General features: G+C 39.0%; 3 protein-coding genes across 3 annotated transcripts; 2 read left to right on the top strand and 1 right to left on the bottom strand.

The window, feature by feature from the left end:
• Positions 1-8,998: 8,998 nt before the first annotated feature.
• Positions 8,999-14,865, bottom strand: LOC139942739 (coagulation factor VIII-like). Its single transcript, XM_071939533.1, has 9 exons — positions 14,850-14,865; positions 14,502-14,642; positions 13,233-13,363; positions 12,524-12,785; positions 11,890-12,206; positions 11,469-11,607; positions 10,795-11,006; positions 10,264-10,399; positions 8,999-9,282 (listed from the first exon to the last, which is right to left on the bottom strand). Exons 1-9 carry the CDS (start codon positions 14,863-14,865, stop codon positions 8,999-9,001), a joined length of 1,638 nt encoding a protein of 545 aa, XP_071795634.1.
• Positions 14,866-20,729: 5,864 nt separating this feature from the next.
• Positions 20,730-22,705, top strand: LOC139942738 (uncharacterized). Its single transcript, XM_071939531.1, has 2 exons — positions 20,730-20,760; positions 21,156-22,705. Exons 1-2 carry the CDS (start codon positions 20,730-20,732, stop codon positions 22,703-22,705), a joined length of 1,581 nt encoding a protein of 526 aa, XP_071795632.1.
• Positions 22,706-22,735: 30 nt separating this feature from the next.
• On the top strand, positions 22,736-23,224 carry LOC139942737 (uncharacterized). The gene has a single exon (XM_071939530.1). It carries the CDS (start codon positions 22,736-22,738, stop codon positions 23,222-23,224), a length of 489 nt encoding a protein of 162 aa, XP_071795631.1.
• Positions 23,225-26,573: the final 3,349 nt, after the last annotated feature.

Below are 26,573 nucleotides of genomic sequence, written 5' to 3'. Positions count from 1 at the left end.
TTCGCACAGGTTTAACAAGTATTAAGCGTACTTAAAATAACAGCTTCCTACTAACTATTATTTCTACAAGGATGTAAGAGCACCCCTGAAAATAAAAACATTGAAAACAGAGTACATAACTTAATGATCAAGATAACAAGCAAATTACTCATGACGGAAGCAGGTCCGTTGCCTTACATTATATCAATAACTAATGCACAGTTACTTCACACGCACGCCCAACGTATTATGACACCATGAGAAACAATTACACTTTTCAAAGAAATATACAGGCTTAAGTAGTTTGTTAGAATTACGAAAAATCTAAAAATCGAGATCAAATTCAACTGAAATTTGGATGAGAGTCTGCAATACTTGTTTTTTTGTTTTTACCCAGAGGAGAAAAAACTGTGCACTTACCACCAAGAACCAGGAACAGCAAAGGACCCATCATGTCCTCTCCACTGACAAAAACTCTCTGTATCACCAGAGACAGGCAGAGTTCTTGAATCTTCTTTAAACAACGTAGCAATTTTACCAACAGATGCAGAGGACAATCTATTACCGAGGCGACAATTTGTATGCGCGTTGATCAACAGCTTCCCTCCCTGCACTGAGTAATTAAATATACACACAACGTTTATACACATATAGTATACACCCTAGCTGTATATACATTATTACTTACACATTTTGTTGCAAAACGGTGTTTTTTTATAAACTAAATGGCGCATGTGCAGAACACAAAAACTCAACGGCTTGGGGGTGTGGGTTCACGTGGAAAGCTTTTGTTTCCTAGATGCTCTGTATTGCAACCAAATTATACTATGACACTATTTGGCACATGGGTTCCTTTTGGGCGGGATTTAATATTAGTGGTTTATGCAAAACTGTTAACACTTAAATACACTGGACACTATTGGTAAATGTCAAAGACTAGTCTCACTTGGAGTATCTCAGTATATGCATACAAAACAAACCTTTGAAAATTTGAGCTCAATTGGTCAAACGAGGTTGTGTGCTTTCAGATGCTTGATTTCGGGACCTTAAGTTCTAAATCTTAGGTCTCGAAATCAAATTCGCGGAAAATTACTTCTTTCTCGAAAACTACTTTACTTCAGAGGGAGCCGTTTCTCACAATGTTTTATACTATCAACATCTCCCCATTACTCGTTACCAAGTAAGGTTTTGTGCCATTATTTTGAGTAATTACTAATAGTGTCCACTGCCTTTAAACTGGTAAATAATTTTTTCAAAGTGATTGTTTTTGCCGTAATTCTGCTACAATTAACAGTTTTACGGCGTAGAGTGAGGTCCCCAGAAGCGTTTGGGTCATAGAGATGCTTTGTCGTGCAATCTGAGCCACTGTTTGGTACTTAGTCTATTTTTTTTGCGAGGGATGTTGTTATTTTAAGGAGCAAATGATTATCCATTCTTATATTCTTTTTTCGCGAGGCGAGCTTGGTAAAATGGTAAAGTCATAATTTAAAAACAAAACCGGTAAATAGGGTGTACGTTGTGCCATTGTTTAATCATAAACTACAGCACCTCATGAAGTAATATGTCACTGGAAGCTGTCTACTATTTTCAAACCGTGTAAGTTTAACGCAAAGATGTGCAAATTGTGTTTTGAGTCCTACTAAAAGTACCCAAAACCCTTTAACCTTATACCGCAGTATAGGACAACTTGTTTTTAATATTCTAATTTGATTGGCAGGAGTTCTTCAATCTGGATTTCTGTCTCAAGAAACCCCCCAGGTTTTCCTCATGACAAATATTTTGAAACTTATCAGACGAGCTCAGATTAGCCCTATTTATTAAAACACATGCATACGTTTTGTATTATTTACCATAACGAGTATTCCTTTGGGAACAACCTACTCAAGCCGTACAGAGTATGACCGTGCCAAACGCTACCGACGACCATTGCATGCGTGTATATCGTACCGTGACTGTTCCATGAACAGCAGTATTTGTGTGTTGGGGATGCATGGCACCTGTAGTAAGCAGCGCTGCTAACAATTGTACACTGAGAAACGACTCATCAGGTCTATGCTTTTAGGGCACTGGACAACCTGTGGCTAAATTCTAAATAGTAGCCACTCGATCTCACGGCTGCCCAAACCGAGGAGCTTGAGAAGGATGTGTTACGTTTTAGAATTTTGTTGATTTTAATAAAACTGTACTTATAATAAAGTGTTGGTTTTAAACCTAATGCTTCAAACATTATCTTTCCCGAGTCCTGTGAAAAAAAAGGGAATTTTACTAAGGTGGGATGCGAACCCTGATTCGAAAAATGCCTGTGATTTTGTTCACAGGACTCGGGAAAGTACTGAGTATACAGTGCTACACACATCCGTGTAAATGGGTAAAATTAATATTCATTATCCCCGATGCAAATCTAAAGTCTATTAAAAACCAACTACTTAAATGTGTTTGTGAAAACAAACACTACAATGTACGTGGTCGGCTGTCGTTGGGTCAGTGTTTGAATCAATGAAAATAATGTCAATGCAAAGAAATCAAAGTGGACAAATTGTTTTGGTGTGAAATATTGTGAAGCATCTAAAGATGTACATTTCAACCTAAAAGCCGCCAACTAACGCCCTTTCAAAGCAATTTACGATTTGACGACTACAAAAGAGACTATTTAACATGAAGGGAAACGTATGTTGAAAACGCCTTGAACATAGAATATACACACAGCTACATAGCGCGCTCAAAGGATGTAGCGTGACCAAACGTTGTACGACCCATGGTGGAAACACGTAGTTCTTTAAAGGAGCACGTTGCCTTGGAGCAGACGAGTCGTTCTATAAAAAGCGTTTGCCACGAAATTGCACGGTTTTCCTTTTACTTTGCGAACTAACACGGTCGGCCACCCATGGGAGTCAAACTCCCATAATTTGCCGACCGTGTTAGTCGACGAGGTAAAAGGATAACCGTGCATTTTCGAGGCATGTTTGTGTGGATCATTGTATTCTACTTTTACACCATCTTTCTACCAAATGCATTTTATAACAAACGGTTAAGAATGCTTTTAAAAGACCAACTCGACCGATCCAAAACAGTTTGTTCCTTTAAACAAGATTTAAACAATTTTGAATCGCAAGACGAAGTCAAAATGGGGGTCATTTTTTTGGACGTTCACCCGGTTTTTAAAGACCTTTCCGATGATGTACTGATTTGTAAGACTCCATTTTGTAGATCAAAAGATTTGTTCGAAATAATAATTTTCAATTCGCACAAATCAAGAATGGAACGTAAAGCCATTGGACATTTTCTGAACATAACACAATTTAAAAGTTCACAATAATATAAATAACTTACAGGGATTACAGAAGGTAATGGTAATAGACTTCCCTTGAAATTATATTCCATGAAATGCTTTACTTTTTGAACAAAAACATTTAAACTGTTATCAATTCTCGGATTTGTTTTAAACACATGTCATGACACGGCGAAACGTGCGGAAACAAGTGTGGGTTTTCCCATTATTTTCTCCCGACTCCGATGACCGATTGAGCCTAAATTTTCACCGGTTTGTTATTTAATATAGAAGTTGTGATACACGAAGTGTGGGCCTTGGACATTACTGTTTACCGAAAGTGTCCAATGGCTTTAAAGCAGTCAACAGTTACGTATTTTCCAAAAGGCACAATCTATTCCGTGTGACAGTCTTTTCCCCATGTTCTCCTTTAAGAATGTTTAGTAGACATTCTTTATTCTTGAGATCTAGTCGTAATAGAAACAAACTACACGCAGACTCGAAAACCCGTTGGTAATTTGTGAACCTAGTTTGGCTCAACGCTTGCTATCTCATGGACACACTATGAGTGGATTCTCAACAAGTTTATTGAAGATTAAAGGAACAGTACCAAATTGGTTTTGCTAACAAAACATTTGCTGGCACTTGTAGACACTTGACAATTTTGTCTATTGTCAAAAACCAGTCTGTTTACGTTGTGTATCTTAACATATGCATACAATAATAAACCTCTGAAAATTTGAGCTCAATCGGCCGTCGAAGTTGCCAGATAATATTGACAGAAAAAAACCTTGTCACACAAAGTTGTGTGCTTTCAGATGCTTGATTTCGAGACCTTAAATTCTAAATCCGAGGTCTCGAAATCAAATTCGTGGAAAATTACTCCTTTCTCGAAAACTACGTCACTTTAGAGGAAGCTGTTTCTCACACTGTGTTATACTATCAACCTCTTCCCATAACTCGCAATCAAGAAAGGTTTTATGATAATAATTATGTTGAGTAATTACCAATAGTTTCCTCTGCATTTAAGGCTAAAGAAGCTTAAAGACACTGGACACTATTGGTAATTGTCAAATACCAGTCTTCACACTTGGTGAATCTCAACATATGCATACAATAACAAACCTGTGAACATTTGAGCTCAATCGGTTGTCAAAGTTAAAAGGGTTCCAAATCTCATTTTCAGCAAATGTTTAAATGAAATAATGTGTAAGTATACATTAGATCATTCATCGATTTACAATAGGGGAAATACAGAGTGAATATTTTTCATTATCTGTGTGTATATTGTTACAAATGATTACTTGTCAGTGAGGTCCTTTACCAAAGAACAATTTTTAGCAAGAAAGAAGTACTACTTGTAAGACTAGCAATGTTTATTACATCTTTTATTTATGCCCTCTTTCTACAACAATACATAACATTAGTTCGACATTTGACCAGCGGAGATAAAAAATAACTGGCTTAATCCCCCCTTTTAAAAAATATTAAAAGGTTCATATTTATCTGCAGTTTTAAATGTTTGTTTATTTGCAAAAAGGATAAACAATAAATCCTCCCGTTTTTCAGCTTGATTTTGGCACAAAAGTATAAACAAATCTATCCTCTTCTCTTTTTGGCTAAGTTTGTGCAACATTCACTTTGTTCTTCCTGACATATTTTATGGAAAACAGCATAATTTAACAACTTAGAAGGCATCTTCAAGAAAATTTGCTGTTTATAGCCAAACAGATAAACAAACAAAAATCGTAGATAATTAACAACCTGTTGTTAAAACATTTCACTGAAATGATCGGTTTGTCACGTGACCAATAGAATAACACAAACATTGGGTATCTGATCTAGTTTAAAGTCTGTTTAAAGGAACACGTTGCCTTGGATCGGACGAGTTGGTCTATAAAAAGCGTTTGTAACCTTTTTTATATAAAATGCATATGGTTGGAAAGATGTTTTAAAAGTAGAATACAATGATCCACACAAGTTTGCCTCGAAATTGCGTGGTTTTCCTTTTACTGTGCGAACTAACACGGTCGGCCATTTATGGGAGTCAAAAATTTGACTACCATAAATGGCCGACCGTGTTAGTCGACGAGGTAAAAGAAAAACCGTGCAATTTCGAGGCATGTTTGTGTGGATCATTGTATTCTACTTTTACACCATCTTTCTACCCATATGCATTTTATAAAAAACGGTTACAAACGCTTTTCAAAGACCAACTCGACCGATCCAAGGCAACGTGTTCCTTTAAGTTAAAATAACCTTATTTTTTTGTATTTGACACAGAAATTTGTTTGACAAAGTTGTCTTTTAAAATGTCCTTTGTTCCCTACCCAGAAGTAATATTTGTTGTCTTCTTATATTTTAAACATTACGCACAGCCTTCCATTTTATAAAATGCAACATTTTTAAACGGGCTGTGGTAAACAAAGGGGCAATTAACAACGATTTTATATATTGATAATGGACCCCAGCATTGTACAAGACAAAACATTACTTTAAGTTTGAACAAATACTACATACTGTACTCACATAACCACAAAACTTCAATAGACTGTGTAAGTCGACCTCTAGAGAATCTGGACGTCTTTAAACATATAAAAACAGCTACAGCGTGCAGTTTTGCGCACTTGAATAGTGACGTTATAATTATTATCGACCTTTATCGACCATTGCAATTCTTCCTTTTAAGTCAACTTTATTTTTCTAAGAGAATTCTAGCATTTAACAATGATTTCAACTATTAACATTAATACATACATCGATATAATAATACATAATAACTCAACAAATGTTGAAAGGTTTAAAAGTTATCATGACTGATTATATAATAATCTTAGATAAATATTATTGATTTCTCATTTGATTATGAATTGTTCAGAATTCAAAACTTTAACAAACCGTCTGTGATAGTGTAAAATACCTGCTTGGTCACCAGATGTTATGAACTCCATTGCTTACCATAGCGAACTATAAAACAAGTACCAGTTGATGCTCGTTACCATCGTTTGCTTTTAACTTTTGAAGGTCAGTGTTCAGAAATAAATGTCAATTATAATAATATTATCGTTGTTCAAAAGATATCTTTCTGGTACCATTTTAGTCTAGTTTATCATGTTTTGTTCCACTAAAACCAAGAGACTTTGTAAATCAATAATGATCTACTTCTTACTTAAAATTTAGTTGAATGATTTTTAACAAGTAGCTGTGACCTATTTTAACCGCTAACTATCAAGTGTGTTCATGTGTTTGTCTCGTCTTGAGTTTGCTTGCTTGTAATTCTTATTTGATTACATTGACACATACCACCAACATTGGTTGTTCTGTTTACAATTTCCATAAGTTTTGCGGATTATTGTTTTATCCCCTAAACCATTTCAGCTCTCTGTAGACAGACATGTTGTCACTTATAAGTCATTATAACTTAATCCAAACACTCACAATAACTACATATCTTCCATCTAGCCATACATACCCAGCGACCGGGATTTGAATCCAACTCATTGCCCTAGTTACTGAATTTTTTAAACAATTAACGGCAAGTACCACCACTAAAATAAACACTTTTCCCCTAAATTTAGGAACTTTTCAAAACAATTACAATTGAATAACAACACTTAAAATCAGAAACAATTCTTAAAACAAAGTTTTTTTTTTTCTTTTTACCACAGTTTGGTAAAACGTAATGTTTCTTTTAAGGTTTTTTGCCATGTTTGCTTTGTTGACAAATATGAAACTGTTTTTATTATTCTACTCAATCGCAGCTTTGATGTATTTAATTTTAAAAACATTTTTGTTTAAACCTAGTCTTGAAAATGGTTTATGAGATGACAATTTTACCAATAATTTACCATATTAATCAACACCAATATAATACTACCTTAACACACAAATATTGATAGGTGCAGATATTAATTAAATTAAGTTAAAATTTAGTGAAAATTGCATGTGACAAAAGTTCTTGAATCAAGCTGAAATGTAATACTTAAGATTGGAAAACAAAAGTTTTGTAAAAGTATTCCCACCTATGTCAAAGCACAGGTACAACTTCTCTGTTCATTTATCATTCAGCAGTCGTTGTTAAAAGTTGTATACATAATGATATGTTTGAAGGTTTCTGTTCAAGTTTCAAGAACAAATCTTTCCCTTGCAAGGCTAAGTTGTTTGTCCAACTGGGAACAGAACTCCATTGTTTGACAAATTTGCCTCCAAAGTAGTCCTGTAACATTCACTGCAGTTGGTTTGCCGCCATGTAAAATTGGCCTTGTGTGACAAGGCCCTTAGAGTATCTCTAACGAAATTACATCAAAACCATCGATAATTAGGCATGGGAACACAATGTAATAATTTTCCTTCAATGTTGTTATGGTATGTTAGGGGGATGTTGATCACCACAAAGCTCGTGACTTGTTTTAAAAGACTTGTTTTAATGTTACATATACAGGTGAACAAACTGAAAAGGTTAACGTATTACCATGGCAACTGTTTCATTTTACCACGGTACGCATTGTTTGATATGGCTGTTTGACAAGTTAACTTGCTGGGTAAAAGGGACAAAACGCTGTGCCTTTTTGTTTGTAGAAAAAAAAACAGTCAAAGTATTACATTTGCGTGATTTTGATAAAGTCACTGAACATTTGTATAAAGTTATATTTTTTTAAAGCGGCATTGCTAACTACTTAATACTTCTTCCTTTAATTTGTGCAGACAAGTTAAATATTCCGTTCGCTATATTCATAAACCCTTTTAAATATTGTTGTTTACATCAACCTCTACAATAAACCATTCTTAAAATTGGAACTCTGTAAAATTCAAATCAATTACAAAGGTTTTGTTTTCCTTAAGTTAAACCCCACTCATTGCCCATAAATTCATTTCTACCTGTGTTTCCCCTAAACCGTAGAGTAACATTAACTTGTTTACCAGTTTGTTTTTAGGTATCCCTTGTGTACGACAAGTTTATTTAACTTTACATTAATGTGATAACTTCTTCTGAATTTTAAAGATGGTTTCAGCAGCTATCTACGAAATACAATTCAAAACTACTTTGATTGAAACAATGCTTAATAAGTGCACAATATGAATAAATAAATTTTAGGGCAAACCTGGCAAATTCAATTACGTAATCTAAAAATATATTTTCAGCCGAAAGCAGTTTTTTGTTTACACACTAAGAGCTTGATCTGAATACGCCGTATAATTCCAAACCGCCAATCGGTTCTTACTCAATGTGAATGTCAATTTAACTTCAGGCTGCGGTTGATATACTCTACAATCGTAGTAAAGCTTTGCATCTCTTAAAAGAACAAACAAGTCATAGAGCAAGTAGTCCGCTCTCATTGGTGTGTGAGCTTGCTTCTGTTTAAGTGAGTGTACTTGAGGGTGAGTAAACGTTAAGAAAAAAATAGTGCTTAACAATTTTTAGCCAAGTAAAATACCAGGTTACCAGTCATGCTGCATTCGTTTTGTTTTAGCTGACGGCCGTATTGAATAACCCTTTTTGCCATGAAAAGTCGCCATCTTGTATGGCAAACCGTTATGTGGGTATGATAAATAATGCACAAACATACTAATCTGCGTTTCTTGATCTTTTGACGGTGAAAGACCAAATTTTAAATGGATTTTTGTAACACATGTTTAATACTCGGCTGAACAGCTTTTCAATTTGACAAATAAACGCACCAACATGCGATTGTGCGTTTCCTAATCATTTGACTGTCAATGGGCTTAGCAAATTTTCATCCTGAAATATTTTTAGCCACGAGGTGGAGATTGGCGGCGTATTTTGATTTCAGTCTTTACAATACGAGAACCATTCCATTCAGTAGCTCTAATAACTCGTTTGTATGGACCCATAGTATCACCAGGTTGGATATATTCAGCATTAAGGTTATTGTCTACACCAGGAATACCAGAGCATCTATTAAACCACCATCCTCCTTCACTATTCAGACCTGGGCAGTTTGTGTCGTGTTGGTTATTATTTGTATGATGGTGAATGCTGAAGGCTTGATTGTTGGCAGTCTCAAGAATATCATCTGGAAAAACAAAATAAAATACAAATATTAGTTGATGCTCTTTTAAAGGATTCAGGTACTTTTTCACAAATTAAGTAAGCAATTTTTAATGTCTGGTAAGCTTTTTTGTTTTTAAAAAAAATTACTGCACGCGTGTTCCAGAATACAAGTTGTATCAAAGGTGTAAATTAGCAGGCTATACTGAAAGGTGTAAATTAGCAGGCTATACTGAAAGGTGTAAATTAGCAGGCTATACTGAAAGGTGTAAATTAGCAGGCTATACTGAAATGTGTAAATTAGCAGGCTATACTGAAATGTGTAAATTAGCAGGCTATACTGAAAGGTGTAAATTAGCAGGCTATACTGAAAGGTGTAAATTAGCAGGCTATACTGAAAGGTGTAAATTAGCAGGCTATACTGAAAGGTGTAAATTAGCAGGCTATACTGAAAGGTGTAAATTAGCAGGCTATACTGAAATGTGTAAATTAGCAGCCTATACTGAAAGGTGTAAACTAGCAGGCTATACTGAAAGGTGTAAATTAGCAGGCTATACTGAAAGGTGTAAATTAGCAGGCTATACTGAAAGGTGTAAATTAGCAGGCTATACTGAAAGGTGTAAATTAGCAGGCTATACTGAAAGGTGTAAATTAGCAGGCTATACTGAAAAGTGTAAATTAGCAGGCTATACTGAAAGGTGTAAATTAGCAGGCTATACTGAAAGGTGTAAATTAGCAGGCTATACTGAAAGGTGTAAATTAGCAGGCTATACTGAAAGGTGTAAATTAGCAGGCTATACTGGAAGGTGTAAATTAGCAGGCTATACTGAAAGGTGTAAATTAGCAGGCTATACTGTTGCAAAACACTTTAATACAAGGCTTGCTTTACACACGTTTCAGATCGTTTTTATTTCTTTATATTAAGATTAAATCCAAACCAACAAGTAAAACCACACCAGCAGTTGGAATTACAATTCAGTTGGGTTATTATTTTCAAGGAACTTACTTCTGCATCCAATGAGTTCAATGCTTACGGCTGGATGTCCGACGTCTGTTTGAGTGACACGGATGAAACGTGCTCGGATCGGCTGCTTAAACACGTTGGTTAGCGGTGCGGATTGCAGAGTATTACCATGGAATGTCTGTAGCACAGGAGATAGAACAACATGATTAAGGCAAATTTGGTTTATACCTTTACTTTTATTTAGTCACAAAGTAAAACATTGTTCATAATGTTGCAATGTTCCTTGTGCGTACGAGTTTTTGGGATTACCAAATTGTCTTTGTTTAAAGCTAAGTTGAGTAACAAGTCCACGAGAAACAAAACTCGTCAATTTAAAGAGGCACACCGGCTCACCGTATACGCAATTTAGTGGTGTAGGATCATAAAACATATTTTTATAGTGACTGCTCTTAGCCATTCCTGGCAGACCTTTGAAGTCATATCTTAGTCTATAACGTAGCCAAAATAGCCCAATTCAGCCGGTGTGCCCCTGTACAAAACAAATTTTGTTTGTGCAATGACAGAACCATTTACCTGAGGTTCTCCTTCAGGTGCTCCCTGGTGGCTAACATAAACCCAAGTAACGTTATCAAGGCTGTATTCTACTTGAAATGACGGTTCATTTTTCCCTTGAGCTATGACTCCCTCAACTAGAGTTACTAACAGCAGGTCAATCTGAAGCCGTGGTGATTCGTCTGGATTGATATGGGCTTGCTTAAGAAGGCGTTGTCTACATACCCAGCGTACTGTAAATACAAACATTTGATTGATTGAAGATTCGAATTTAATGTGTTGTTCTCCAGTTCTGTAAAATTTTGGATTGTCTTTAAAAGGCTTCTCTATAACACGATAGGCTCAAACTGGGCTCTGGTTCGTGAGTTAAATAAACAAATTGTTGCTGGTGCTGTAGTTTTTGAGAAATTTGTAAAACAAGTCACGAACATAATTTTCGTCTCAGGAGATAAAATTTGTTTTAGCATGTAAAACGTATTTTCGTGACATTGTTTTACACATTTCTCAAAAATTACATCACATCAGCAAGCAATATTTTTTATATAAGCTTTTTACTGACATTATCATCAATCTGTGTAAGTTAAATGTAAAGGTAAATCGGTAGACTTTGTGTTTTGTGTTACAAAAAGTACCCCAATCCTTATAGTGACAATAAGCCTGACGTTTGAAAAGGTGGTGATTGATTGAAACAATACCTTTGCATCCAAGGAGTTCAATACGTAGGTCTGGGTATGTTACCCAGGCTGTTGGTCTGATGCGGATGTACCGTGCTTGAATAGGCTGCTGGAATATATTGGTAACTGGGGTGTTCCCATCAGTGTTGCCAATGAATGTCTGTAAAACAAAATACAAACCAGAGGTGGAGACAACAATACATACAAATTGTATTTAACTTTTTGGATATAAATAATGGCTGTCCTGCAGTATTGGAGTGGTTATGTTTTTAATGAATATTGGTAACTGGGGTGTTTATCAGTGTTGCCAACGAGTCTGTAAAAAAACAGGGTGGAAAAAATAAAGAAATAAAAATTATAATTAAGCCTTTGGTCATGAATAATGGTTGTAGAGCTTGATTGGTGTGTCGAGATGGAGTGTGTCTTTGCTGAGTACTCTTACCTGTGGAGTAGAGTCCCCATTGACATACAGCCATGCAGTGCCATCAATGCTGTATTGTACCTGGTACTGTGTCACCCAGTAATAACGGTCTGGCCTGCCCTGTGTGATGACGCCCTCAATCTGCACTGGCTCTGAACCAGTAAATATTTGGAGCCATGAATGATCGAGTTGATTTTTAGCTGGTCCCCAACAACCGTTCAGATTCAGTCGTGCATTACTTGGCGGAAAAACTGAACTCCAATGACTAGATGCTGTGATCTTATCATCAGGAATACTCCCGTCTTCCATTCCTAGTTTGTGTCGACAATATCTACCAACTGGAAAGAAAAAAAAAAAAAAAAACAATTCAGCCTTTAATTATTTTAAGTAACTGTTGAATTAAAAATAGCTCGTCTAGATCGTGCCCGGAGTCAACTAACATATTTAATTGTGTAAAATGTAATGTTAAATTGAATGGCGGTTTTGAAACGTTAACATAAAGCAATATATAGTAGTTGAGAACAGGCCCGTCAAACATAGTTTGTGATTCTTTCTAAAAAATACAATAAATGGAGCCTTTAAAACAACCTGATAGATTATCAATATAATCAGTGGAGCCCTGGTAATGGTGAGAACAAACTAAAAGTAGACATACCAGTTGGTGGTAACACGGAGTGCTCAAGAAACATGGTGTAATTGTAAGGTCCGACGCGGAACTGTTTCTTCAGGAAATGACCCGTTTTATTTTCTTCATTGGTTAGGTCCAGACGGACTGTCCAGTTCCCTTCAGCATCAGTCAGTTTATGTAGAATCTCATTGCCAAGCCAGAACTCACCATCCATTGACCCAAAGCCTTTCTTGTATTCTGCCCAACTGCGGTTGAAATTGACTGACCCATTAACGCGCCGCTGGAACACCTTCAAAGCAATGATTTATATGATAATATTTTGACTTGGCCGTCAGATTTATCTCAATTTTGTTTTAAACATGGGTAACCGGTATGAATAATACCCCCTCTAAAACTAAATTCGTACATGTAGAATTACGTCACAGTTGTTATAAATATTCATCTATGCAAATCACGCTATTCAATCATTTTCGTGGAGTAATGACTCAATTTTAATACATTTAAAAAACAGTTATTGCATTGGCTGTTATTCTATAGTAGTTTTCATGAACAAAAAATGGAAGACGTTGCAAACTTTGAGTTAAACAGTGGACCAGGTTCGTCTTTAAAAGGTGAAATGGACAAAATGAAATAATGCATTAAACTTGTGGACAAAAGAAAAATTTTAAACCCCCATATCTGTCAAAAAGACAGTACAAAAGCTATATAAAGCTACCCTTTTAATCCATGTACTTACAATCCAGCCTGTATGCTTCGTCATATCACAAAACACTTTAATTCCTTCATCATTCTGGTAGGGATGGATAGTGTAAATACCATTGTCTTTGTATCCAGCATCCAGCAAAGCCTGACAATCGGTTAATGTATCTGTTGGATTAGACAAGAGAAAATGATATTGAAATTGAAATCATTTGTTATGAGGAGTAACATGTATTTCGGTACCCTGTGCTAGAATGATCCGAACTGACTCTAGTCATTGACGTAGATCGGCTATCATTTGTTGTGAGGAGAAACATGTATTTCGGTACCCTGTGCTAGAATGATGCGAACTGACTCTAGTCATTGACGTAGATCGGCTATCATTTGTTGTGAGGAGAAACATGTATTTCGGTACCCTGTGCTAGAATGATGCAAACTGACTCTAGTCATTGACGTAGATCGGCTATCATTTGTTGTGAGGAGTAACATGTATTTCGGTACCCTGTGCTAGAATGATCCGAACTGACTCTAGTCATTGACGTAGATCGGCTATCATTTGTTGTGAGGAGAAACATGTATTTCGGTACCCTGTGCTAGAATGATGCAAACTGACTCTAGTCATTGACGTAGATCGGCTATCATTTGTTGTGAGGAGAAACATGTATTTCGGTACCCTGTGCTAGAATGATGCAAACTGACTCTAGTCATTGACGTAGATCGGCGGTCTAGTTCTGAAAACATTAACCTTTAATATGGCAAAGTCAAGGGTTTGAAACCCATCCATGTTGGTTGCCTGTGGAATGATATGTTCTTTGTTAAGTATACCTGGCTCTATACGTGGAAGTGTCGTGGCGAGCCGTTAAGAGCACCGAATTTCAAACTCTGGTGTTTCTAATCAACAGAGTGTGGGTTCGGGTTAAGCTAGACTTAACAGTATTGCTTGGTCCTTCTGTGAGACGTGAATCCGTTGGTCCCATGTGTTGTGTAACGCATGTAAAGTAACCCAGTGCACTTGCCGAAAAGAGAAGGGGTTCGCCCAAGTGTTCCAAGGCTATGATTGCTAAGTGCGCCGTAGCACCTTGTAAACTCTTATTATGTGTACAATTGGGTCCCATAATTCATCACTTCAATAACCTATCTTTCTTAAAGTTTGTACTCAGCGCATTGAGTACATTATTGGTGGGGACGTGCGCTATATAAGACTTCTCGATATTCTTACCGTATTCAAATAAAAACCAAAGGGTTGTACTTTGGAGTTAAGATGTTCACCATTTAAACAATGAACTTCAAAGTAGTTTCTGCTTACCTTTTTCAGTGGACTGGCATCGATTCCGTTTTGGTACCTGTTTCATGACTTGTGTGACCCAGTGTTGACCAGGAGTATAACCATCAGGAGGTGGTCCAAAATGATGAACTATCATCTTACTCTCAGTCAATTCAAGGATTACTAAATAAAATGAACAATCTCTGAGTAACTTCAATGTAATGCTTTTTGAGTTGGAGTTAATAATTTGCAATGTAAGTACTTGATAACTGAACTCGCTTCAAAGCAGTGTTCTTGCTAAACCACTCATCACAAAAGACAATTACTAAACAAGTTGGCCGTCCATCACTTTCCCTTTTCTGTAGGGCCAAATTTCCCGTCTCTACTTACCGTCACGTTCGATCATCACTCTTTGTAAGCGCCGAACATCAACCAAAAAAATTCCTGCTAACATTTGGAATATGCCTCACGTAGGCGAGGAGGAACTTGCTACGTATGAGGAGCATCTTCGGTAACGGTAAGCATAGCCAAGCAATTTTGCACAAGGTGTCCACTGTCGAAATCGGGTCTGAGCGGGTGGACTGTGTCACCTGACCTGAAAGTCAAGGCTCTGCTTATTGCTGCATTGGCTAACGATCACCGCTCTATGCTTACTGTGGAAGGGTTTAGTTTCTGTGCACGCACTTAAGCAAACGTTATGATTGACGTAAGCGCAAAATGTCCTGCTTCCTTAAGCGCAGATATTGTGTGCTTATGGTAAATAGACGTGAAATTGTGCCCTCTTTAATTTGTACTGGAGCGCTGTCCACCCATATCGCAAGGTTGGCGACGCTCATTTATGCTACTTTCACACTTGGGCGAATATTCTTGCAAATATGATATTTGAAATTCGCGCTTGAATTACCAATTTATTACGCAGTACCAGTGCCTTATACCAATGCTTACGAAAATCGATGGCGAATTACCTTCTTCGCAACATTCGCTGAAATTTAGGTAGCGCTTCGTATCGCCCCTCGATGAAAGATGAAATTTAAATTTCGCGTTGAATTCGTCCAACATGAAGGTTGAATAGTGAATATGTTTATCTCGGTCTCAACCCTCGATCGTCCTCGATCGTCCTCGGTCGGCCCTCTCCTTACCAATATCTTACGAATATATTACGAGTGCTTACCAACGACTGCCAATGCCTTTACGAATGTTTTAACACTTACGCACGCTTTACCAACGTTTACTAATCTTACGAAAATCGACGGTGAATGACCGTCTTCGAAACATTTGCTGAAATTTACAAACCAGTTTGTAAATTGACCGATCTTCGTAAGAAGGTGGGGGATAATTTGTGAACGTTACCAACGCTTACGAAGACACGGCGAATGTTGCGAAGTTTGAGCGAGTGTAAAATATTTCCTTGCGTTAGCAAATTCGCTAGCATATTAACCGTTTGATAGCAGAATAGAGTTACCGGTCTTCGTAATGAGGTGGTGAATGACTTGCGGACGTAGTGAATTTGTGGCGAATATTTCAAAGTTTGAGCGATTGTTAAATATTTCCGTTCGTAGGCACATTCGCTAGCATATTCTCCCTAGTGTGAGAGTAGCAATAGGTACAGCTCAAACTTTCCTTGATTGTGTTGTGACTAACAGCACCAGCTTTCAAATTCGCAAGAAGCACACTTGATTTTAAAAACCAATGTACTGCTGTTAAATCATTTCGTGATTGTTAACTGCCGAGTGCTGGTCAACTAAATACAGTGTATTGAAGTTCAAATTGAAGTTGGACACACACATCTTGTTTCAATAATGAATGTCCGCCTGGGCGGCAAGTCTGATCTCAATGACGGGTGGTATTTCAACGTACACATTATGCCACAGCACTACACATCCCTACGTATCGAAAACAACGACACCTTGTACTAAAATGATGCTCTTGTTGGCAATGACCTGCAGCCAATGTAATAGCACACGAGTTAACACATTGCCAGCTCAGCTAGGAATAGAGATCCCCTGTAATTAAGCAGCTGATTTCCTTTGTTCTTGTTAATGTTATTAAGTAATAACCTTTCAAGTATTGTGTATTGCATAGCATAATTCCAACAATTTGAAATGACATTTTGGAGCCCAGCAACAAGAGTCTCACTTCCCGTTCTGGGCACTTCTGCTCGATGTGCCATCCATGCCAGGAGACTTGTCTTTTCAGCCCAATGGTGGCACCCTTTACTTCATTTAGTGTGATGTCACTGTCAAGATCACGAAGAGTTGGAATTGTTGGCAGTGAAGTTATGACAGCAGTGTCCACTTCAACATCTCTAGCATACATCGAACTGTAGTACTCTGTCTAGCGGTCCAGCTCTACTGAAGGATCAATGAAAACCTCACCACTTGCTGAGAGCAACCAGTGTACTTGCTGAGAGCAGCAAAGAGGATTCCTTAGGAGTAGGGTCGGGGCGTCTTTGATATATTTGTATCAACTGAGTTGACATACCGTTGAATACGATCATTAAGACCAGGGCCCAATTTCATAGAGCTGCTTAAGCACAAAATGTTGCTTAAGCAAACCGGCCAATACTCCACTCAATTGTTATGCTAAGTAAACAGTAGCTAAATACCAGTCACAAGCAATGTATATGGCATGAAATTTTGGCCAGAATTAAAATGTGTAAAATAAGCAAGCTATTTTCGTGCTTAAGAAATTTTGTTGCTTAAGCAGCTCTATGAAATTGGCCTCGGTTCAGTAACGACTGGGGGATGTGCGGGTTAGACATTGAAAATCAGCCTTTGCAACTCGAAGCCTTGCCTTGAAGGAGCGAGTATTATGTAAGCAGGCCTTAGCTCTAGCTATGCGCTTAGCCTTACGAGCCGGAAGTAGTATCTCAGCTCTGTCACGGAACCAGTCATGCTGCTGATGTTGGCGATGAGACAACTAGCTGTCCCTGACTTCAGAGTGGAACATGGTCTTAGCATCTTCAGAGCTATCTGGCAAAGAGGAAGAGCTGAATTGACCAGTGAGCAATTTCTGAAACTGGGCAAAGTGCAGTATGTCCTTAGTAGCAGTAGTAGCGTTTGAAGGTGAAGTTCTCGGCTGAGCTTGGTGGAACCATTTAGAGAGCAATATCAGCTCAGAGCGAACAAGCTTGGTCTGTGCATGTTTGGCAATAGTTGTCATCCCTGTCTCCTTCTCTATTTCAACTTTAGCATAAAACGAACAAGAGCATGGTCTTAGCAGCAATCAGCAGAGTGCATGCTACGGCAATAATTGACACCCCGAAAATGTAGCCCTCTCCTCCAATTGCAGGTGAAGGGCTCTGCTGAGCTTGGTAGAACCGTTAAGAGGGCATTCACAGCTGACAGCGACCAAGATAATGCTCGGTGCAGCAATCAGCTGAGTGCATGCTACGGCAGCGATTGACATCCCGTAGGTATCTCCATCTCCTTCAATTGCAGGTGAAGGGCTCGGCTGAGCTTGGTAGAACCGTTTAGGGAGCATTCACAGCTTACAGCGAACAAGAGCATGGTCTTAGCAGCAATCAGCAGAGTGCATGCTACGGCAATAATTGACACCCCGGAAATGTTTTCCTCTCCTTCAATAGCAGGTGAAGACTCGGCTGAGCTTGGTAGAATCGTTTAGGGAGCGTTCACAGCTTACAACGAACAAAAGCAAGGTCGGTGCAGCAATCAGCTGAGTGCATGCTACGGTAATGATTGCCATCCAGTAGCTATCTACAACTCCTTCAATTGCAGGTGAAGGGCTCGGCTAAGCTTGGTGGAACCGTTTAGGAAGCATTCAATCAGCAGAGTGCATGCTACGGCAATGATTGACATCCAGTAGCTGTCACCATCTCCTTTAATTGCATGTGGAGGGCTCGACTGAGCTTGGTGGAACCGTTTAGGGAGCATTCACAGGTTAGAGTGAACAAGAGCATTGTCTGTACAGCAATCAGCAAAGTGCATGCTACGGCAGCGATTGACGTCCCGCAGCTGTGTCCCTCCTTCAATTGCAGGTGAATGGCTCGCCTGAACAAGTTCGAAACGTTTAGGAATGGCATTCACAAATTACAGTGAACAATAGCATGGTGGTGCAGCAATCAGCAGAGTGCATGCTGCGGCAATGATTGACATCCAATAGCTATCTACATCTCCTTCAAATGTAGGTGAAGGGCTCGCCTGAGTTTGGTGGAACCGTTAAGAGGGCATTCACAGCTTACAGCGAACAAGATCATGGTCTGTGCAGCAATCAGCAGAGTGCATGCTACGGCAATGATTGACATACAGTAGCTGTCACCATCTCCTTTAATTGCAGGAGGAGGGCTCGCCTGAGCTTGGTGGAACCGTTTAGGTTGCATTATCAGCTTACATTGAACAAGAGCATGGCCTGTGCAGCAATCGGCAGAGTGCATGCTACGGCAATGATTGGCATCCCGTAGCTATCTCCCTCACCTTAAATAGCAGGTGGAGGGATCGGCTGAGCTTGGTGGAACCGTTTAGGGAGCATTCACAGCTTACAGTGAACAAGAGCATGGTCTGTGCAGCAATCAGCAGAGTGCATGCTAAGGCAATGATTGACTTCCTGTAGCTGTCTCCATCTCCTTCAGTTGCAGGTGCAGGGCTCGGCTGAGTTTGATGGAACCGTTTAGAGGGCATTCACAGCTTACAGCAAACAAGAGCATGGTCTATGGAGCAATCAGCAGAGTGCATGCTACGGTAATAATTGACATCCAGTAGCTATCTCCCTCCTTCAATTGCAGGTGAAGGGCTCGGCTGAGCTTGGTGCAACCGTTTAGGGAGCATTCACAGCTTACAGCGAACAAGAGAATGGTCTGTGTAGCATCCAGCAGAGTACCTGCTGCGGCAATGGTTGACATCCAGTAGCTATCTCCATCTCCTTCAAATATATGTGAAGGGCTCGGCTGAGCTTGCAGGAACCGTTTAGGGAGTATTCTCAGCTTACAATGAACAAGAGCATGGTCTGTGCAGCAATGAGCGGAGTGCATGCTACGGTTATGATTGACATCCCGCAGCTGTATCATCCTACTTCGATTCAATAAATTTCAAATAAATTTATAAGGCACCAAATCAAAAGTTTGCTCTAAGGCGCTGATTTATGGGCACAAACAGGAGAAACGTTCTTGATGACACCCCTTCTGAAACAGGACTGCTTATTGGACTTTCCTGAATGTACGCAGTGAGGTGGTTTCTCCGATGAAGTTGGTTCTAAACTCAGGATCAGTATATGATCTATCGGCAAAAACAAACAATGGGTTCTAGGATAAACAAAGTGTGTTGAACAGAAGGTCGGTGATCAAAGTCATCGCTGCTTGGAGCTTAATTATTTTGGAGATGTCCGTGATGTAGGCAGGATCTTGTTTCCAGTGTGCTTTAAACATAAGCATGATGACCTTTTAGTTGATTCTTTGCGTGATTTGAAGCGGTGTAATTTGATAAGTTCAGGAGTGATGGAGTAGAACTTCCGTTTGTTTGAAACTACTTGGCAGTACGCTGAAAATTTTGAGCCTTTTTTCAGTTTTTGATAAATTTTTATAAAGTTTGCAACTTTGATGATACTTGACAGCTGATGAGACATAGTCATTCCAGAGTCAAAGATGACTTAAATATTCCTAACTGATTTAGCGTTAAGTTCGATTAGTAAAGTTAGATGACATCCAGTCATGTGCATCCATGATACAACCCTCTACTCTAGACACACCCTGTGAGACCTCATCAGGTGTAACAGGGCAGATTGAGATGTATATTTGTGTGTCGCCAGCGAACATGTGCAGCTCCATGTCATGCCTGCGGATGATGTGACTTAGTGGTAGAGTAAAAAACAAGAGTGGACCGAACACTGATCCATGAGGAATCCCGAATTGAAAGTGTTGTGGTGCTGAGAACTCTTGACTGGTGTGCACACGTTGTGATCTACCGGACCGAAAAGATTTAAACCACTTAAAAGCGAGTGAGGGTGCATCCAGGTGACCTGGAAGCGAGATGAGCCTGCAAGCAAAAAATGTGCTAGCAATTCAGAGTTGGAGACCAGCACAGAGCTCGAGTAGCCGTTGATCAATGTTGTTAATTTTTTTCCCAGACCATAAGTTCCACTCGCCCCACATTGCAGTCAGAGTCAATGTAATAATTGAAATCCCGTATAAGACCAATGCTGTCACCAGCTGGGATGCTGTTGGAAAAAATCGTATGAGACTCTAAAGCAGAAGTCAGGGGAGGAGCGTAGGCAGAAATTATAGTAATAAATCCGCTACTGAGACACATCCGGAAGGACATGAGGCATTGGGTAACTACTCCAAAAGAAAGTAAACTTAGCCTCCCGGATTAAGCAACATCCAGTGAGCCACGTCTCGCCAAGGGCAAAAACACTGATGCAAAGTCAAGTTAATTCAAGAAAATAATTGCTGCATGCCTTAGGGAAGAAGATTGCGAGTTTGTACTAATAATATTGGGAAGGTATATACTGGAGATGCAAGAGATGGTCCGTGCATTGCGGAGATACAGAATACGCTACAGGACTTCAACAAGCCTCACTCATTCCATACATTTGAATGTTTACAGTTATCTATAAGCTCAACTAGTCAAGAGACACTTACACTAGTTGTCATCTACAGGCCACCATCATCACAGAGGGGATCATCTTTGACAGCATTCTTCAAATAGTTTTCACAACTTCTTGAATCGGTCAATATATTGGCAGGGCACTTGATTATCTGCGGGGACTTCAATATTCATGTAGACGACCCAACAAATTCAGATGCAAGAACATTCCTTGATCTTCTTGATTCAGCCGGGCTGAAGCAGTTGATTCAAGAACCAACCCACTCGCGAGGCCACACTCTTGATCTTCTTATTGTCAGAGACAATGAAGAGAAGGTCAAGAATATTGCACTTCTTGCATCTGCACCATCGGATCATGCAGCAATCACATTACCAGCTACACTTGCTAGACCACAAGCTGATAAGAAAACCATAGTTACACGTAACCTACGTGACGTTGACTACACATCTTTCAGGGAAAGTATTGAAGCAATCTTTAAAGGAGCTTCAAACCTAGATGAAATGGACTTCAATGCAAAAGTGGACCTTTACAATGTCACCCTCTCTTCCACTCTTGATGGGTATGCCCCTGCTCGTGAGAAGGAGATACAATTACGACCACATGCACCATGGTATAATAACGCTCTGAGGTCATCCAAGCAGAAGGTCCGCCGGTCAGAAAGAAAGTGGAGAAAGTCTAATCCTAGTTCTACTGTAGCTAAACTAGAAATGCATGAAGCAGTGACTGAGTACAATTGTCTACTTAAGAGATCTAAGTGCAGTTACCATCGGAAACTAATACAGACTTCAGGCAACAAAGGACTATATCAAATCGTGAACAAGCTTACAGTTGAAAGGTCTGTTCAGAGTCTACCCTCTCATACTTCAAAATCTAAGCTCTCGCAGGATTTCTTAAAGTTCTTTGTCGACAAGATATCTAATCTTCGGACACCACTTGAAAAGTTGCCACCACCCACCTTTGCTATTACCAACATACCAGCGACCAATGTGATGCAGAGCTTCCAACCTGTCCGCGAAGATGACATCCTAAAGCTTGTCAAATCAACGGAGATCAAGTCGTGTACTTTAGATCCTATTCCTGCCCCGGTGTTCAGGGAATGCTTACCTGTGCTTCTCCCTGCCATAACATATATCATTAACCAGTCTCTACGTACAGGAGTTTTCCCCGCATCATTCAAGTCTGCTTTGGTCGTCCCGACTCTCAAGAAGCCCAACCTTGACCCTGACTGTCTATCACATTACCGCCCAATCTCCAACCTTCCCTTCGTCAGTAAGGTGTTGGAGCGTGTTGTGTGCCGACAACTTCTGAATCATCTTCATGTAAACTCTCTTTTGGCATCAAGACAATCTGCTTACAGGCCATCATACGGTGTAGAGACATCATTGACGAGGGTCCAGAATGACCTGCTCCAATCGCTTGACGATGAAAATGAGGGAATCCTTGTTCTCTTGGACCTGAGTTCTGCTTTCGACACCTTGGACCACGGAATGCTTCTCCACAGACTGAAAGTAACCTTCGGTGTATCGGGTATTCCAGCCGACTGGTTTACATCATTTCTCCATGAAAGGGAACAACATGTTATTGTGCATGGTGTTATGTCTGAAGCGATCCCTATTCGCTGGGGAGTTCCACAGGGATCCGTTATTGGTCCGCTCCTATTCATATGTTATACTACCCCTCTCCAATAAATAATTGAAAGTCATGGAGTTTCTTGCATGATGTATGCGGATGACCTACAACTCTATGTGTCAGTAAAGCAAGGAAAGCAACACCTAGCCATATCAACACAAGAGGCTTGTCTGCGTAATGTACGGTATTGGATGAAGACAAATCAGCTCGTCTTGAACGACAATAAGACAAAAATTCTCCATGTTACTTCACAGAAGAAGAGATCTCAAGAATTACCTCCTGTACACATTGGTGAGACCCGGGTCTCATGTAGTGGTGCAGTGAGGTATCTTGGGGTGACACTAGACAGCCATCTATCTCTACGCCAGCATCTGAACATAGTATGTAGCAAAGCATCGTTCGCACTTTATAGAGTCGGCAAAGTGCGCCATCTTCTCAATAAGCAAACTACAGAGATTCTGGTCCACTCATGTGTAAGCTCCCTTCTGGATAACTGCAACTCTCTCTTGTTTGACATTCCCCAAAAAGACATAGCTAAACTTCAACGTATCCAGAATTCCGCTGCCCGTCTGGTTTAACGTTAATAATAACAATAATAATAGACATTTATATAGCGCCAGATCCATTAAAAATGCTCCCAGGCGCTTTACAACAACAAACATTTTTAACCACAAAAATCCATAAAGCATGATCATAAAACAATAAAGATACATGTACAGTACAAGTAAAAAGATGAATATAATCAATCAAACACATTGAGTAAAAGCCACCGAATTGTTTGATCCAGTAAAAAACACAAACAAGAATTATGATAATAACAATTATAAAAACCGCAACAATTATATGAAGCAGCAGGGCAGTAAGAACATAGAAAAATACTTTAAGTTAAAAATGCTTCCCTAAAAAGATGTGTCTTGAGCCCAGATTTAAAGCTACAGAGGGAGTTTTCCTCCCTGAGACAAACATTTAGCTGGTTCCACAGACGAGGTGCTATTGCAGAGAAAGCTCTGTCACCGTAAGTACATAATCTAGTGTTCACAGGTTGATATCTAGTTTTATCTGAGGATGAACGTGTGGTCCTACGTGAAGTTGAGTTAACCGTAAGCAATAGTTCACAAAGATAGCCTGGAGCTAGACTGTTTATACATTTAAAACCAAGCAGACAAATTTTATAAATAATACGATACTTTACCGGAAGCCAGTGCAATTTCATGAGAACAGGGGTAACATGATCAAATTTTCTAGTACCTGTAAGAATTCTAGCTGCACAATTTTGGACACGTTGTAGAGGTGCAATGGTAGATTGAGGAAGACCTGCAAGCAGAGCATTACAATAACCACCCCTGAACATAACTAGAGATGTAATAACCTGTTCAGTAACCGAGTAAGTCAGATATTTTTTAATTTTACTGTTATGTAGATGGTACATTGCATTACGAGCTACTTCACGAATATGAGTTTGCATTTTCATGTTACGGTCAAATACAACCCCTAGATTCTTGATTTGTTTTGAAACTTCTACACAGTCATCTCCAATGTTTAAGTTGAAGGCAGGAACTTTATTTAAATGTCCAGGTGTACCTATAACAAGCAGCTCGGTCTTGTTAGTGTTGAGTTTCATGTAGTTTGAGTTCATCCAACGTTTGATGTCAGTGCAACATCTCTCAATAAGTGATGAAGTGCACATTGTTACACCATCTGAAGTTGGTGAAGCTGATACATACAGGACAGTATCATCTGCATAGAAGTGACTGGTCAAACCATGATTGCGAATGACTTGACCAATGGGTAGCATGTAAATGTTAAACAGGAGGGGCCCCAATACCGACCCCTGTGGGACTCCGTACCTTAAGGGGTAAGATGATGAACCTGTTTCCGAGTCGGTAGAGCTCATGTTAGGTCAAGCACACGAAACAAAATGAAAACCTAATTTATCCTTACCCAATCCCGCAAACAGAAACATACGGTCTCTTTTGGCTGATTTGATATAGATTTTCAAACATATTTTAACATAAAACACCTTTAAGATGACTTTACGTGACCGGAGATGACGTCAGTGCCTTTGGATCATTATTGCACCATAACCTTCGATCCCTGAAACATTGCAATTGCTCTTCTTTGGGAACTATGCAAAAAATCGCGAGTTCGGCATCGGGAAATAGGTCCCTCTTCTGGTCAGTCAAAGTCCCTCGGAGGAATAGATGTACACTAGTTACCTCATTGCCATTCAATATGTGTATATTGGTAACTCCCGGGAGTACTATTTCCCGGGAATATGCACGGTCGTTTCATGAAAAACGTTTCAGCCCGGGGTTAACTGCCTACCCCTGAGCAGGGTTAATTTTGTCCCCGAGAAAAAGCTATTTTCCGGGCAACTCTCGGGGAGTGAAAAGATGGGCCAAAAGTTCCTGGGAATTTCCCAGAAAATACCTTTAGTGCTAAGGGGCTTGATAGTGAAAAAATGTATTAGCCCGCCTTCGAACCAAATGTACAAACTGCGGCAACATCTGAGAAAAATTGGAGCTATCATAACAACTCAAACGATTGGAACAGTGAGTTATTTACACTGCCGGGTCCATTTTTAACAAAACATCAACAATTCTTTGGGAAAATTTCATCAGCGCTACCATATAGACTTCTGACGATATTAAAAATTTCAGTTCAAGATCGCTTGCTGCTTCCGCTGGTTGAATGGATAACCCAGTAAAAGGGAGTGAGAACCTGTTGATGTTGATAGAGTAGTGTACAAAAGGCATGGCTTGTTTGAAGGACAGGCGTAGCGCGAGTGGGAATAACGTCAACATTGTGCAATGTATTTAATTAAGAGTGAACGGACACTAGTCCCAAGAATAATGTATAGGAGAGGCTTGCATCTTACCTTATATTTTTTATTTTTTTAAACAAAAAAGAACAAAAACAAAACCATTAAGATGTGTGCCGCTATGGGGCTTTCCATGGAGCTTTGCTGTGATTAAAGGTCCTCATGAGCAATGAATGCACACCAGTTTTTAGCCCGATCGGACTTACCATGTGGTCAGGGCAGAAACCACTAAAATCTGACAATCTTAGGGTAAAATACCATCTTTTGGTATAAATATGTCATAACCAGGTCAATTCTCTAGACATAATATGCAAATTTGGTATCAACATGATAAGAATTGCATGGTCAAATCAGTTCTTTCGTCAAAAATAAATTTCCTGAAATGTAGGTCAGTTTGTAATAATGTATCATTCCAAAAATCAACGAAATAAAAATCACTTGCTAGAGCATGTCTTCCTCTATCAGAATCCACTAAGAAACAGTTGATTATTAATGATCCCAGTTAGAGGGTCCATCAAAGCTGAGATGGAGAAGCTGTTTACCTTTATAACTTATGCAGTCTTGCTTTAACCGCTTATGAATAACTCTCCAAAATGTACACTTTTATGACTATTTGTGTACAGTTGTTAGGTTACAAATAAGTCAGTTTGTATACTTTACATAATACATCCACCAACAAAACTCACTCTTCTGTTTCTAAAGTTCCTTAAAGTCTTCATGGTTTGATATTTTTTCTAGTTAAGGGCTGATGTGGCTTAACCAGAACTTAAGCCCCTGTGATGAATCTTGAACAACAAATTTTAAAATGCATAATAACTCTCTGAGAAATCCTCAAGAAAAATGTGTTCACCATGCTGCAACTCTGACTTCAGGGCCAATTTTAATAGAGCTGCTGTGCTTACTGTGCGATTTCCCTTTCATATCGACGCTAACCGTATAGCACACGAAAAGGCATGCTAACTTCCAGATGAAGTCGGAGTTGTAGCATGGTGATTTTTTTTTGTTTACCATCTTGGAAATAATTTTGCTTGGGAAATATCCCCCCCCCCCCCCCCCCACAAAAAAAAAAAAAAAAAAAAAAAAAAAAAAACAACAACCCAAATTAA

This window comes from Asterias amurensis, chromosome 10, assembly GCF_032118995.1.
Source record: "Asterias amurensis chromosome 10, ASM3211899v1".
NCBI lineage: Eukaryota > Metazoa > Echinodermata > Asteroidea > Forcipulatida > Asteriidae > Asterias > Asterias amurensis.
The sequence above is the reverse complement of the archived record's forward strand: the minus strand, read 5'-3'. Positions and strand labels throughout refer to the sequence as shown.